This window comes from Electrophorus electricus, chromosome 19 (assembly GCF_041902795.1).
Source record: "Electrophorus electricus isolate QZ-2024a chromosome 19, ASM4190279v1, whole genome shotgun sequence".
Taxonomy (NCBI): domain Eukaryota; kingdom Metazoa; phylum Chordata; class Actinopteri; order Gymnotiformes; family Gymnotidae; genus Electrophorus; species Electrophorus electricus.
This window is the reverse complement of record NC_137515.1, coordinates 4,890,067-4,906,479: the sequence shown is the minus strand read 5'-3', so window position 1 is coordinate 4,906,479 and position 16,413 is coordinate 4,890,067. Positions and strand designations below refer to the sequence as shown.

At 38.1% G+C, this 16,413-nt stretch overlaps 2 protein-coding genes across 8 annotated transcripts in view; both read right to left on the bottom strand.

The window, feature by feature from the left end:
• LOC145643372 (protocadherin beta-16-like) overlaps positions 1-5,365 on the bottom strand; it is a 38,465-nt gene extending 33,100 nt beyond the window's left edge. The window contains exon 1 of the mRNA XM_081702185.1: positions 2,829-5,365. Coding sequence (XP_081558311.1) covers positions 2,829-5,237 — 2,409 coding nt within the window. The 5' untranslated portion in view covers positions 5,238-5,365. The remainder of the gene's footprint in view (positions 1-2,828) is intronic.
• The window catches only part of LOC113588740 (protocadherin gamma-C5-like), a 206,808-nt gene that overhangs the window by 163,068 nt on the left and 27,327 nt on the right, over positions 1-16,413 (bottom strand). Inside the window, exon 1 of one of the 7 annotated variants that reach the window (XM_035535495.2) lies at positions 12,332-14,888. The exons of 5 other annotated variants lie outside the window; for them this stretch is intronic. In XM_035535495.2, the coding sequence (XP_035391388.2) occupies positions 12,332-14,743 (2,412 nt within the window). In that variant the 5' untranslated portion in view covers positions 14,744-14,888. Of the gene's footprint in view, positions 1-7,819; positions 10,355-12,331; positions 14,889-16,413 lie in introns of those variants that run through there. One more of the 7 variants, XM_035535499.2, reaches the window with a different exon arrangement.

The following is a 16,413-nucleotide window of genomic DNA, read 5'->3' as shown; positions in this document are numbered from 1 at the left end:
TGCTGCTACAGGATCACAGATGGCAGGTGTGAGTATATCTGCATGAACAGTGAGGCAAGGGCAAGATGGCTTGATGTCAAGAAGAGCACAAAAGAAGCCACTTCTCTCCAAGAAAAACATAAAGGACAGACTGATATGCTGTAGGAAGTATAGGGATTGGACTGCAGAGAACTGGGGTAAAGTTATTTTCTCTGATGAAACCCCCTTTCAGACTATCTGTGACATCTGGACAAATGACTGTCCAGAGAAGAAAAGGTGAGCTCTACCATGAGTCCTGTGTCATGCTAACAGTGAGTCATCCTGAGACCATTCATGTGTGGGGTTGCTTCTCATCCAAGGGAGTGGGTTTGCTCAAACTTTGCCTAAGAACACTGCCATGAATGAGGAATGGTATCAAAATAACATCCTCCAAGAGGAACTTCTCCCAATGAGGAGCAATTGGATCATGAACAATGCTTTTTTCCAGCATGACAGAGCACTATGTCACAGAGCAAAAGTGATAACCAAGTGGCTTGGTGAACAAAACATTGAAACTTTGTGTCTATCCTTAAAAAGAGGGTGGACAAACACACAGAAACTATGATCAACTTCAAGCACTGATCAGGCAAGAACTGGTTGCAATCAGTCAAGACTTTGCCAAGCTGATATCCAGCATGCCAAGGCGAATTGCAGAAGAGGAATGGTATCAAGTAAGCGTCCAAAACAATGGGATTGACACATAACTCACTCACGTCGGTTGCCGAAACAGTATTACCGACAGAAACTCTCGAGGCGTGCAATCCGTAACAAGTCTATCCCCATGGAACACGGTACAACAGAGGTAAGTGCCAGACTAAGATAGCGAGAATACTATACATCAATAATCACCCGTGTAGACGTTTAAAAAAAAAAAAGCAAAAAAAAAAAAAAAAAAAAAAAAAAAAGCATAGCTATGGATGTTTAGAAAATCACCTCTACTCACGCCAGCAACAACAATCAGGCTCAGTTCGCTGGGTGAGAAGACACCACACTGTATGACCACAAAACTCGTCGTTAACCAAATGGAAAATTCACGATCTATGAATTACACGATTAACCTTTCACATACTGGTTTAACGCCACTAATTTATGTTCACAAACAGGAAAATATATCGCCACTGATGTTTATTAACACTTGAAACAGAATACCCCTTAATATATAGGCATGGGATACCTCTTATTTGGTCAGGATGGCTCTGAATTCAATCACACTCACTTTCTCCAACACTTTGCCGGACTCTACATTCTGTGTCGCTCATGTCCAACAGAATGGAGACGTCACGTCCGCATGGCGCTCTTAAAGGGACACCACACCTAATAATGCTAACTCCTGCCATCACACCCTACCCATCACCTGGCTCCATGTACGATTAAGTCTGTGAACTGATATCCATTCTTTTTAAATGATATAATTCAGTATGACCAGAAACAGTATACAGGAAGAAATAAGACTTCACTACTGTAGGTTCTGCAGATGACTACACAGAGGGAGCAACAACCGAATATTTAAGATGGAAGGAAAGATTCATCAGTGCTTCTAAGTGATGGTGAGCAGCGACACTGATATTTGAGCTTTATTGCAGTTATAATGTATAATGAATACAAGGGTTTTAGTTTTACTTAATCCATTCGTTAATTTTGCATCTGCTTTTTTAAAATTTGTGTTTAATCATTTTATGACAATACATAGTTAATTAAACTTTTAATTAATTGTGGTTGCAGATCAACCTGATTTTACTGATTGCCTTTTTGATCTTTACATGCACACTCAAAGCCCATAACTGATGAGGTTGATAGAATATTAGCAAAATGGTTTAGAAAATAACATTCCTGAACATTTGCATTGCTGAACAGATGATACAGTTAGTATGTCTAGGGTTATTGTTTGTACACAAACACATGCATGTGTAATATAGAACCAGTGAGGAATTGGTGCACAAAACCTAACTTCACAACAGTAGTCTTTCCATGACTTAATACTGAAAACTTCCCTCTGAGGTTCATTATAAAAAGCACAATGGTAATTGAGGTATGAGAATAGACAGTCACAACAGCTGAGAGAACACAAATATTCTTACAGTACAAAGGTCTAGCATTAACATTTTCCTAATAAGCTGTGCACCAGGGTTTTCAACGCAACGCGACTTTCATTCTCCAATTGGCCTGCCAACACTGTGACCACATCAATTCCAACATGGAACAGGCTCATATAGCAACAGCTTCACAAAACTACAAACTATTCCAAAGAGACCATTCAATGAAAATGAAGCTATCACTACTTACTTCAAGAAATGAATTATGAATTACGAATTAATCAAAAATGCCAAAGAAAAGAAAAAGTGATTAGCAGTTATGGCACATTTGCTAAGTAACATATTCCAAGCTCATGTGGACTTTACATAACTTGGGAAACATGAATCGTGAGATGTGCCAGGCATGCACATACACAAAAATCACACTGTGACATGAGAGCCATGAGTGATTCTAGATGTCTTTTTAACCATATGGGCAACTACAGCTAACTGAAAATTTGATTGGATCACTGCAATGCTAAATATATATATATATATATATATATATATATATATATATATATATATATATATATATATATATATATATATATATATATGGTTTAGGACGAAAAATAATAATGAATAATTATAATAATAATTAATAAATATTAATAAATAAGTATTATAACAAGACAATATCAGCAGTAACCACTGTTCACTGTAATTAATGAATACACAGAATCAGTGTAATGGTTACAAGTCAGGTTTAGTTTAAAATGTCTACAAAAAACTTACCTCTGAATCTGCAGGAAAACTAATAATATGAGAATTGTCTTGAAATGGACCAGTTAGATCCTTCTTCAGATTATTAGGTGAGGGTAGCGTGTTCTCATTATAAGGCGTGACAAATTTGAAGTCACTGGTGCGTGAGCCTGTTGTTAGATACGTGTCATAATTGTAAGAACTGCGGAGAGTTCCAGCTCCCTCCACCTCTGCATAGTTGGGAGGGAGATACGCACTGGGAATGGCGACTGCTCCATCAAACAACAGTCTGGGCTTTCTCCTGTGACAAAACCTCACAGCCAGGATCAGAATAATGAAAGTCAGAAAGAAGGTGGACACAGAAACGAGTGCGATGATCAAATATGATGTTAGTTTGGAGTTGCTCTCCTCATAAGTCATGTCTTTAAGTTCTGGAACTTCAGCAAGGTTGTCAGAAATAAGTAAATACACAGAAGAGGTAACAGAGAGAGGAGGTTGTCCATTATCTTTCACTGAGATAACAAGATTCTGCTTCATGCTGTCAGATTCAGTAATGTCCCTCAGTGCCCTGATCTCTCCACTATGAAGACCAATGGAGAAAAGCCCTGGATCAGTAGACTTCACAATCTGATATGACAGCCATGCATTCTGTCCTGAGTCAGCATCCACAGCAATCACCTTGGAGACCAGAGATCCTGACAGAGAAGCTTTAGGGACCATCTCAGTCATTAAAGATTTTCCCTCAGGAGCAGGGTATAATATCTGTGGAGAGTTATCATTCTCATCTGTTATGAACACACTCACAGTGACGTTGCTGCTGAGTGGAGGAGAGCCATTATCTCTTGCAACAACCTGGACTTTGAAGTTTCTGAACTGCTCATAGTCAAAGGACCTCAAAGCATGGATCACCCCTGTGTCTGCATTAATGGATATAAATGATGAAACTGGGATACCACTGACTTCACTGGACACCAGAAAATAATGTACTGTCCCATTCTGTCTCCAGTCTGGGTCTCTCGCACTAACAGAACAGGTAGAGGTGCCTGGTTTGTTGTTTTCCATGACATAGGCACTGTAGGATTTCTGTTCAAATATAGGTGGATTATCATTCACATCTGATACCATTAAATGAATAGTCTTGGAGGAGGATAATGGAGGGGAACCTCCATCAGTAGCAGTGATAGTTATATTGTAATAGGCTTCTGTCTCTCGATCTAGTGGGTTTGTTGTTACCAGAGAGAAATAGTTCTTAATTGATGGATTCAATTTAAAAGGGACATTTTGCTGTATGGAGCATCTGATCTGTTGATTATCTCCTGAATCTTTATCCTGAACATTAATAATGGCCACCTCACTGCCCACAATGGCATTCTCAGGTATTGGAATTTTGACAGATGTGAGAATAATCTTTGGAGCATTATCATTTACGTCAGTGATATCTATAATAATGTTTGCAGTGGATGCTAAACCAGATCCATCTTTGGCCTGCACTCTCATTTCATAATACCTTTCTTCCTCGTAGTCGATATGACCGATAACTTCAATTTTTCCAGTAAGTTTATCAATCATGAATAACTGTGCTGCATTATCACTAATGCGACTGAATTCATAAGAGACTGCCCCATTTGCTCCTTCATCAGCGTCTACTGCACTCACGGTAACTACTTCTGTGCCCAACGGCGCGTTTTCCGCTAGAGCGACTTTATATACCTCCTGAGTAAACACTGGAACATTATCGTTAGCATCCAGCACAGTGATGTGTATAATAGCAGACCCTGATCTCTGAGGAGTCCCGCCATCAACTGCGGTGAACATCAAATTAATTTCCTTCTGTTGTTCACGATCCAGGTCTTTCTCCAATACAAGTTCAGCATATTTCTCTTCGTTCTTGTTATCGTGTACAGACAAAACAAAATGATCATTCTTCTGCAGCGAATAGCCCTTAACCCCGTTTTGTCCGATATCAGAGTCATGCGCTTCATCTAAAAGGAAATGCTGCCCTTTCAAAGCCAATTCGGGAATTTCGAACGTAATGCGCTCGTTAAGAAATTTTGGCGCATTATCATTAACATCCTCAACATTCAGTGAAATGCGGTGAACCTCTAGGGGATTTTCCAACACAAGCTCATAATTCAACATGCATTTCATTCTTGAATCACAAAGCCTCTCTCTGTCGATTGTCTCTGCCACGATCAAATCTCCTGTACTCAGGTTAATATCAGTATACCGTTTGCTGCTGTCCTCTGTGTTTATTCGGGCCTTACGTGCTGATAATCGCTGAGCATCGAGTCCAAGATCTTTAGCAATATTTCCAATCACATACTGGCGTTTGGTTTCCTCTGGAACTGTATAGCTCAGATCTCCTCGGGCGTGCCGCAAATGACAGAAAAATAACGCCATGAGCAGAGAAGATAACGAAAGGGTAAGCTTCCTCCATCCCATGTTGGTTGAGATGAAATGCTGCTCTCTCGTTTAATTCCACTTAACGTTGTTAACGTAATCTCTCAATATTTTCAACCAAATCGTATTCGAGTGAAAAAAAGACGAGACTACTCCATTTTGCACCGCGATTGCGCTTGCTCTCATAGAAACGTGCAGCTGAATATTTAAGAGATGGGCGGAAAGTTGCAGGAGATACGCTAAAGTGATGGTGAACAGCGACGCTGTGAGTATTTGGGGTTTACTACAAGTGCCGCAAGTCTACCCCTTCAAAAGACTTGGGTAAGGGAAGCATGTACTTTAAGATACTAAAAATTATTTTTTACTGGATGGTGAAATAGTCGGGTATAAAAGCATCAAATTGCATTCACGATAAAGTGCAGAAGTATTAGATTGAATAACTTAGATATCCGCAGTTGGTATATGTCTATCTGCATTTGCAGTATGAGCGTTACAAACGCTTACGTTAAAAAAAAAAAAAAAAAAAAAAAAAAAGAGGCTGGGACAATAGCAAATAGTCCACACAGGAAAATTGTAGTTCAATTTATAACAATTAAGGGATTAAATTACTCTATTCATTGTTGATTTATAACGTCAAAAATCATGGAACGACCGACGACCAAACAGTTCTCAAAGAAGATGCAGTTTAAAGCACAATGAAAAAATGCGACTCTATGTGAGGAATGTAGTATGAAAACAAGAATCGCAGAGAACCACGTTATGTATAATGCATTGCTGCCGATGTTTGTTTAATATTTCTACGAAATATGGCGTTTCATACTGACAGGTTTCGGTTTTAGTGGCCATACGCGACGGTATGGCCACAACAAAATAGATGGAATGTAACCTATTATTTCAGCACCATGGATAGCTCTCTGACCGACTTCATTTTGACACTATAGACTGCGTCAGGCTACACAGGTTTAGGAACATGACAGCGCTGACATTAACACACTCTACTTTTCTGTTTTTCTACCCAACATATTATGAAATGTGTCCTAATAGAAGGTAACATGCACTTGCTAATTATAAATAGACAAGAACAAGCACCAGCTAAAGATGTTAAAAAAATTTAAAAAAATCAGTAGAACAACTGCTAACTCTACAGTAGTTTCTAATTTACTGATGGAAAAAAAATCTGCTGTTAAAAAACGCATTTGACTCAAAGTTTCATACTAACATATAGTTGATATAAATTGCAATGCAAATATATATCACTTGTTTACATGATGCAATGATTGGTGGGGACAATATTTAGATTATAATTTCAAAGTTACAACTATTCATTATATATTAAATCAATGTAGTTAGACTTTACAAGTTTAAGGGTATACAATTCACATACTCTACAGCTTTGCACAAGAAGGCATTAAGCTGTGTTGTGAAACATGGTAACCTGTGAAACATTTCTGTCAGGACTTTTAATTATTATCTATTAAAAATCAACATTGCCACAACACATCCCAGTCTACTCACACAGTATCAAACCAAAGTACTTAATAAGGCTCATCATGTTGCCATAGACACTTTGTTATGGGACTTGTGATATAAAGTACCAAATCAGCAATTATGAGCCAACAAGATGCAAAACACTTGACAAAAGCTTCAGTTTAAGTAAAAATGTGCTGAAATTCCCACAGCCATGACAAGGCACCAAACACATGACCCTCAAATATAGAAATGACTACTCAGTTACCACTAATATTAGTAAGAGATAAAGACAGGGGAAAAAAATCTACATTTACTGTATAATAAGATAAAACTGAAGTTATAAACCTAGAAACACTGGGAGACATTATGTGTAACTATGATTTAAAGTAGGCATCAGCAGCATCACAATGAACAACTATTATTTCTGCTGTTCTATCTCCCTCAAATCCTGTGATCAATGTTTAATCTGACACAGCCCAAATAGCCCAACCATACATTTCACATCCCTGATAATATCAACTGAAGGTCTGCTGTTAAGAGCACTGCATAATGAAAGGGATTTACCAAAAATATGTAGGCTAAAAGCTAAAATGTGAACAAACATCGATCAAAAATGAATATGTTTCTATAAATATCCAAATTTTATAAAACATCATAGTTTTATATTAAAAAAATGTAGGCTCATTCTATAAACATCACTCAAAATTAGAAACACAAGTCTTCACTGAATCATACTGAAATCGAACTATGTATTTTAGAAAAAAATCATGTAAACTGGAATTTAAAATAAGGGATTTCAGTATAAAAACTGAAAAGTAAAATATCAAAAATAATTATGATGCCAAAGAATTAACACTTAAAATGAGACTGAACAGTGACCCAGCTCTGAAGCAAAGCATAAACACAACAATAGGTGCCAAAATTCTTTTAACGGGTATCACAAAATAAAAGAGCCATGTGCTGTGTCATGACTATTAAAAATTAGAAAATTCTCTGAAATCTATATTTAAATCAGGCAAAATTTGAGAATCACTAAAGCCATTTATTTTAAATAGATAAAGTAGAAAAGGGCTGATTCCATATGTATTTAATCTAAAATGTTGCTTATATTTCACAAAGAGACAGAAACGTTAGATACATCTGGAAATGCTTACCCCAGAATCCGATAAATCAACAGTGAATGAATTCTCTTCAAACGGATCAGTCTGATTTTGAATCCTGTTGAGGGAATGAGTTGAAGGCAGTGTGTTCTTATAAGACGTGACAAATTTGAAGTCACTGGTGTGAGATCCTGTTGTTAGATATGTGTCATAGTTGTAAGAACTGTGGAGAGTTCCAGCTCCCTCCACCTCTGCATAGTTGGGAGGGAGATATGCACTGGGAATGGCGACTGCTCCATCAAACAACAGTCTGGGCTTTCTCCTGTTACAAAACCTCACAGCCAGGATCAGAATAATGAAAGTCAGAAAGAAGGTGGACACAGAAATGAGTGCGATGATCAAATATGATGTTAGTTTGGAGTTGCTCTCCTCATAAGTCATGTCTTTAAGTTCTGGAACTTCAGCGAGGTTGTCAGAAATAAGTAAATACACAGAACAGGTAGCAGAGAGAGGAGGTTGTCCATTATCTTTCACTGAGATAATGAAGTTCTGCTTCATGCTGTCAGATTCAGTAATGTCCCTCAGTGCCCTGATCTCTCCACTATGGAGACCAATGGTGAAAAGTCCTGGATCAGTAGACTTCACAATCTGATATGACAGCCATGCATTCTGTCCAGAGTCAGCGTCCACAGCAATCACCTTGGAGACCAGAGAGCCTGACAGAGAAGCTTTAGGGACCATCTCAGTCATTAAAGTCTTTCCCTCAGGAGCAGGGTATAATATCTGTGGAGAGTTATCATTCTCATCTGTTATGAACACACTCACGGTCACATTGCTGCTGAGTGGAGGAGAGCCATTGTCTCTGGCTACAACCTGAACTTTGAAGTTTCTGAACTGCTCATAGTCAAATGACCTCACAGCATGGATCACCCCAGTGTCTGCATTAATGGATATAAATGAGGACACTGGAACACCAATGACATCACTTGGCACCAGAGAATACAGTACTGTGCCATTCTGTCTCCAGTCTGGGTCTCTCGCACTAACAGAACAGATAGAGGTGCCTGGTTTGTTGTTTTCCATGACATAGGCATTGTAGGATTGCTCTCCAAATACAGGTGGATTATCATTCACATCTGATACTATTAAATGAATAGTCTTGGAGGAGGATAATGGAGGGGAACCTCCATCAGTAGCAGTGATAGTTATATTGTAATAGGCTTCCGTCTCTCGATCCAGTGGGTTTGTTGTTACCAGAGAGAAATAGTTCTTAATAGATGGATTTAATTTAAAAGGGACATTTTGCTGTATGGAGCATCTGATCTGTCGATTATCTCCTGAATCTTTATCCTGAACATTAATAATGGCCACCTCAGTGCCCAAAACAGAATTCTCAGGGATATGATTGTTGAGAGATGTAATAATAATTTTTGGAGCATTATCATTTACATCAGTGATATCTATAATAACATTTGAAGTGGATGCTAAACCAGATCCATCTTTGGCCTGGATTCCAATTTCATAGTATGTTTCCAATTCATAATCAATGTCTCCAATTACCTTGATTTGTCCAGTAAGTTTATCAATCATGAATAACTGTGCTGCGTTATCAGCAATGCGACTGAATTCATAAGAGACTGCCCCATTTGCTCCTTCATCAGCGTCTACTGCACTCACGGTAACTACTTCTGTGCCCAACGACGCGTTTTCCGCTAGAACGACTTTATATACCTCCTGAGTAAACACTGGAACATTATCATTAGCATCCAGCACGGTGATGTGTATAATAGCAGACCCTGATCTCTGAGGAGTCCCGCCATCAACTGCGGTAAGAATCAAATTAATTTCCTTCTGTTGTTCACGATCCACCTCTGTATCCAATACAAGTTCAGCATATTTCCTTCCGTTCATGTTATCATTTACTGACAAAACAAAATTATCATTCTTCTGGAGCGAATAGTCCTTAATTCCGTTTTGTCCGATATCAGAGTCATGCGCTTCATCCAAACGGAAACGCTGCCCTTTCAATGCGGACTCGAGAATTTCAAACGTAATGCGCTCGTTAAGAAATTTTGGGGCATTATCATTAACATCCTCAACATTCAGTGAAATGCGGTGAACCTCTAGAGGATTTGCCAACACAAGCTCATAATTCAACATGCATTTCATTCTTGAACCACAAAGCATTTCTCTGTCGATTGTCTCTGCCACGATCAAATCTCCTGTACTCATATTAATATCAGTATACCGTTTGCTGCTGTCCTCCGTGTTTATTCCGGCCTTACGTGCTGATAATCGCTGAGCATCGAGTCCGAGATCTTTAGCAATATTTCCTATCACATACTGGCGTCTGGTTTCTTCTAGAACTGTATAGCTCAGATCTCCTCGGGCGGCACGCAAATGGAAGAAAAATAACGCCATTAGCAGAGAAGATAACGGAAGTGTAAGATTCCTCCATCCCATGTTGACAGAGATGAAATGCTGCTCTGTCTGTTTATTCCACGTAACGGCTTTATAATATTAAATTCGGTCAATTTTTTCGGTAAATCCTTGTCCTTGTATTATAAAGAACGGACTACTCAATTTCGTTTAGCGGTTGCCCTTGCCCTCATAGAAATGTACAACTGAATATTTAAGAGATAGGCGTAAAGGTTCGGGAGATTAAGTGATGGTGAACAGCGACGCTCTGAGTATTTTAGGTTTACAGCAAGTACCACAAGACTAGTCCGTCAAAGGACTTTAGTTAAGACAAAAACGTACCTTAAGATACCAAAATATAAACGCATCAAATGAAATTCACATTATGGTACGGACATAATTAGCACCAGTAGCGGACCTTTCCGCCGATAGTATGACTGCGCATACAATTTGGGCGCAATGAGAACGTACGATGCAGAATATCGATGGAGTAACGGCACATAAATGCTGAAGTAAAATCGGTATTCAGTTCATAAAATGAAAAAGCGTAAATAACAATATTCATGATCAATTTATAACGTCAGAAATCAGACAACAAAAGTTATAACCGACGAATAAAGAACGACTGCAAATATCTCAAAGAAAGATGCAATTTAAAACATATTGATAAAATTCGACTGTGCCTTTAAAATGTAAGATGAAAAAAGAATCCAAGAGAACCACTTTATTACGTACGTTTTACTGGTGCTAATGTATTTTATGGAATATTTGTACAAAATATGACGTTTCACACTGAGAGTGTTCATGTTTAGTTTGCTTATAATACTGTATGCCTACTAGCAGAATAATTATACGGTAAACTTTTATTTCAGAACAACGGAGAACTCCCAGCCGTACTCATTTTGACTATACGGATTCCGTCGGCCTTCAGTTTTCTAAACTTAACAACGCAGTTAACAACCACACTCAGTTTTCTGTTTTCTTCTCCAAATACTTTGTACCATATTTCCTAGTAGAAGGTAACACACACTTGCTAACATACATTTGCTAACTCACCAGGAATTTCCAATTTACTGCTGGAAAAACAATCATCAGCTGAAAACCGACTGTGACTCATCAAGTGTCATACTAACAAATAATGGATTTAAATTGCAATGAAATATACTTACCCTGTGGACACGACTTATGATTGGTGGAAACACAATGTTTAAGTTATAATTTAAAATATTCAAACATTCAATATATTTGAAATAAATGTAGTAAGACTTCACATGTGCAAAGATAAACAATTTTCACAAACATTGCAGCTTTGCACAAAGGGCTATTTTTTGAAATATGGTAAATGGTAAAACAATTGAGTCAGGACTTAAAATTTCAATCCATTAAATTATGAGCCAAATAGACATGCAAAACAATTGAGAAAAGCTTCAGTTTAAATAAAAATGTGTTGAAAGGCCCACAGCCATGACTGGGCATCAAACCCATGACCCTCAGACATAGACAAGTGCTCAGAGTATTCTGTTACCACCAAGACTAATAATGAATTTAGTCAAGAACATTAATAAAATTATTCATATTTAATTTATAAATTGACAAAAAGTGAAGTTTAAACCTAGAAGTACGCTTCTTCTGTAATGTTTACAGCAGAAGTACTGGTAGACATTATGTGTAACTATTATTTGTACATATAATCATCTGTCAAACAAATATTTTATTCTGTTCTGTCTTTCTCAACTAGGTTTTAATCAAAATTTTAAAGATACAGCCAAGATAATAAAATCATACATGTCAGATTCCTGATCTCTGATCAACTGAAAGGCTGCTTGCCATGGCATGACATACTGAAAGTGATTTATAAAAAATATTTATGCTAAAACCTAAGGTGTGATTTTCTAAAAAATAGCCATCAACAAGTACAAAAAGCAGTCTTTACTGAATCATGCTCAAATCCCACTGTGTAATATTGGAAAAAGTAAATAAACTTCAGGTACAGTACAAAAAGCTGAAAAGTAAAACATCTCAAATCTAATTTTTGTTCTCAATCACTAGCACACAAAATCAGACTAAACATTGACCAGTCAAAGAGGCAAAGCATGTAAACACAAAGCAAATAGCTAATGTACATTCTATAAGTCTGCATAGGCTTACCTCTGAATCTGATGAACCAACACTGAAAGAATTCTCTTCAAATGGATTGTTATGATTTTGAATCCTGTTGAGGGTATGAGTTGAAGGCAGTGTGTTTTCATTATAGGATGTGACAAATTTGAAATCACTGGTGCGTGAGCCTGTTGTTAGATACGTGTCATAGTTGTAAGAACTGCGGAGAGTTCCAGCTCCCTCCACCTCTGCATAGTTGGGAGGGAGATATGCACTGGGAATGGCGACTGCTCCATCAAACAACAGTCTGGACTTTCTCCTGTTACAAAACCTCACAGCCAGGATCAGAATAATGAAAGTCAGAAAGAAGGTGGACACAGAAACGAGTGCGATGATCAAATATGATGTTAGTTTGGAGTTGCTCTCCTCATAAGTCATGTCTTTAAGTTCTGGAACTTCAGCAAGGTTGTCAGAAATAAGTAAATACACAGAACAGGTAGCAGAGAGAGGAGGTTGTCCATTATCTTTCACTGAGATAATGAGGTTCTGCTCCATGCTGTCAAATTCAGTAATGTCCCTCAGTGCCCTGATCTCTCCACTATGGAGACCAATGGTGAAAAGTCCTGGATCAGTAGACTTCACAATCTGATATGACAGCCATGCATTCTGTCCAGAGTCAGCATCTACAGCAATTACCTTGGAGACCAGAGAGCCTGAGAGAGCAGCTTTAGGGACCATCTCAGTCATTAAAGACTTTCCGTCTGGAGCAGGGTATAATATCTGTGGAGAGTTATCATTCTCATCTGTTATGAACACACTCACAGTCACATTGCTGCTGAGTGGAGGAGAGCCATTATCTCTTGCAACAATCTGGACTTTGAAGTTTCTGAACTGCTCATAGTCAAAGGACCTCAAAGCATGGATCACCCCTGTGTCTGCATTAATGGATATAAATGATGAAACTGGGATACCACTGACTTCACTGGACACCAGAAAATAATGTACTGTCCCATTCTGTCTCCAGTCTGGGTCTCTCGCACTAACAGAACAGATAGTGGTGCCTGGTTTGTTGTTTTCCATGACATAGGTACTGTAGGATTGCTCTCCAAATACAGGTGGATTATCATTCACATCTGATACCATTAAATGAATAGTCTTGGAGGAGGATAATGGAGGGGAACCTCCATCAGTAGCAGTGATAGTTATATTATAATTGGCTTCTGTCTCTCGATCCAGTGGGTTTGTTGTTGCCAGAGAGAAATAGTTCTTAATAGATGGATTCAGTTTAAAAGGGATATTTTGCTGAATAGAGCACCTGATCTGTCGATTATCTCCTGAATCGTTATCCTGTACATTAATAATGGCCACCTCAGTACCCAAAACAGAATTCTCAGGTATAGCGTTGTTCAGGAATGTAAGAATGATTTTTGGAGCATTATCATTTACATCAGTGATATCTATAATAACGTTTGCAGTGGATACTAAACCAGACCCATCTTTGGCCTGCACTCTCATTTCATAATGCCTTTCTTCCTCGTAGTCGATATGATCGATAACTTTAATTTGTCCAGTAAGTTTATCAATCATGAATAACTGTGCTGCATTATCACTAATGCGACTGAATTCATAAGAGACTGCCCCATTTGCTCCTTCATCAGCGTCTACTGCACTCACGGTAACTACTTCTGTGCCCAACGGCGCGTTTTCCGCTAGAGCGACTTTATATACCTCCTGAGTAAACACTGGAACATTATCGTTAGCATCCAGCACAGTGATGTGTATAATAGCAGATCCCGATCTCTGAGGAGTCCCGCCATCAACTGCGGTAAGAATCAAATTAATTTCCTTCTGTTGTTCACGATCCAATTCTTTCTCCAATACAAGTTCAGCATATTTCTCTTCGTTCTTGTTATCGTGTACAGACAAAACAAAATTATCATTCTTCTGGAGAGAATAGCCCTTAACCCCGTTTTGTCCGATATCAGAGTCATGCGCTTCATCCAAACGGAAACGCTGCCCTTTCAAAGCGGACTCGACAATTTCAAACGTAATGCGCTCGTTAAGAAATTTTGGCGCATTATCATTAACATCCTCAATATTCAGTGAAATGCGGTGAACCTCTAGGGGATTTGCCAACACAAGCTCATAATTCAACATGCAGTTAATTCTTGAATCACAAAGTCTCTCTCTGTCGATTGTCTCTGCCACGATCAAATCTCCTGTACTCAGGTTAATATCAGTATACCGTTTGCTGCTGTTCTCCGTGTTTATTCGGGCCTTACGTGCTGATAATCGCTGAACATCGAGTCCGAGATCTTTAGCAATATTTCCAATCACATACTGGCGTCTGGTTTCCTCTGGAACTGTATAGCTCAGATCTCCTCGGGCGGCACGCAAATGGCAGAAAAATAACGCCATGAGCAGAGAAGATAACGTAAGTGTAAGCTTCCTCCATCCCATGTTGGCTGAGATGAAATGCTGCTCCCTCGTTCAATTCCACTTAACGTTGTTAACGTAATATCTCAATATTTTCAACTAAATCGTATTTGAGTTAAAAAAAAGACTAGACTACTCCATTTTGCCTGGCGACTGCGCTTGTTCTCATAGAAACGTGCAGCTGAATATTTAAGAGATGGGCGGAAAGGAGATGCACTGAAGTGATGGTGAACAGCGACGCTCTGAGTAATTTGGATTTACTACATGTACCGCATGACTAGTCCTACAAAAGACGTCAGTAAGACAAGCATGTACTTTACGCTGTTAAAATAGTGTTTTCTGGATTGTGAAGTTAACGGGAATAAAAGTAACAAACGGTATTCATGATACAGTTCAGAAGTATTAGAATGAATAACAGATCTTCGCAATTGGTATATGTCTATCTGCACTTACACATTGCGCGTTGTGAAGGCTTACTGTGCTGAAAACCGCCGGGGCAATAGCGAATTAGACGCAATAGGAAGATCGTTGTTCAACTTATATCAATAAAGTGATTCATTTACTATATTCTTTGTGGATATATAACTTCAGAAATCAAGGAACAAAAATTATAACCGATGAACAAAGAACAACTGCAAAGCTCTCAAATGAAGATGCAGTTTTAAAGCATAGTGAAAATATTTGATTCTACGTGTAGAATGGAAGATGAAAGTAAGAATCGCAGGCAACCAAGTTACGTTTATTGCTTAATATTTTTGAAAAATATAACGTTTCATACTGATAGGATTCGTGTTTAGTGGCATTACAGTACCGTACGCCCACAATAGAATAGATGGCTCGTAACGTATTATTTCAGAACCAAGGATAGCACCCACTGCGGCTTTTGCCCTATAGATTGCGTCGGGTTTCACAGTTTTAGAACATGACAACTCTGACATTAAAAATCTCTACTTTTCTGTTTTTCGACTTAACATATTATGAACTGCGTCCTAACAAAAGGTAACGTGCATTAGCTAATTAGTAATAGAAAGAACAAGCACCAGCTAAAGTTGTTTAAAAAATCAGCAGAACCAATGCTAATTCTACGGGAGTTTCCAATTTACTGATGGAAAAAAAAACAATATGCTTGTTAAAAACTCTTTGGATTCAAAGATTCATACCAACATATTTAATGTATACAAGTTGCAATGCAAAATATATACCCTCTTCACATTATGAAATTACTGGTGTTGACACTAAATGTTTAAATTATAATTTTAAAGTCACAACTATTCATTATATGTGGAATTAATTTACTTAGACTTCAAAAGTTAAAAGAATACCATTCACATACTCTACAGCTTTGCACAAGTAGGCATTAAGCTGTTTTGTAAAACATGGTAACCTGTGAAACATTTCTGTCAGGACTTTCAATTACTTTCCATTAAAAATTAACATTGCAACGACACGTCCCAGTCTATTCACACAGTATCAAACCAAAGTACTTAATAAGGCTCATCATGTTGCCATAGACACTTTGTTATGGGACTTGTGATATAAAGTACCAAATCAGCAATTATGAGCCAACAAGATGCAAAACACTTGACAAAAGCTTCAGTTTAAGTAAAAATGTGCTGAAATTCCCACAGCCATGACAAGGCATCAAACACATGACCTTCAAATATAGAAATGACTACTCGGTTACCACTAATATT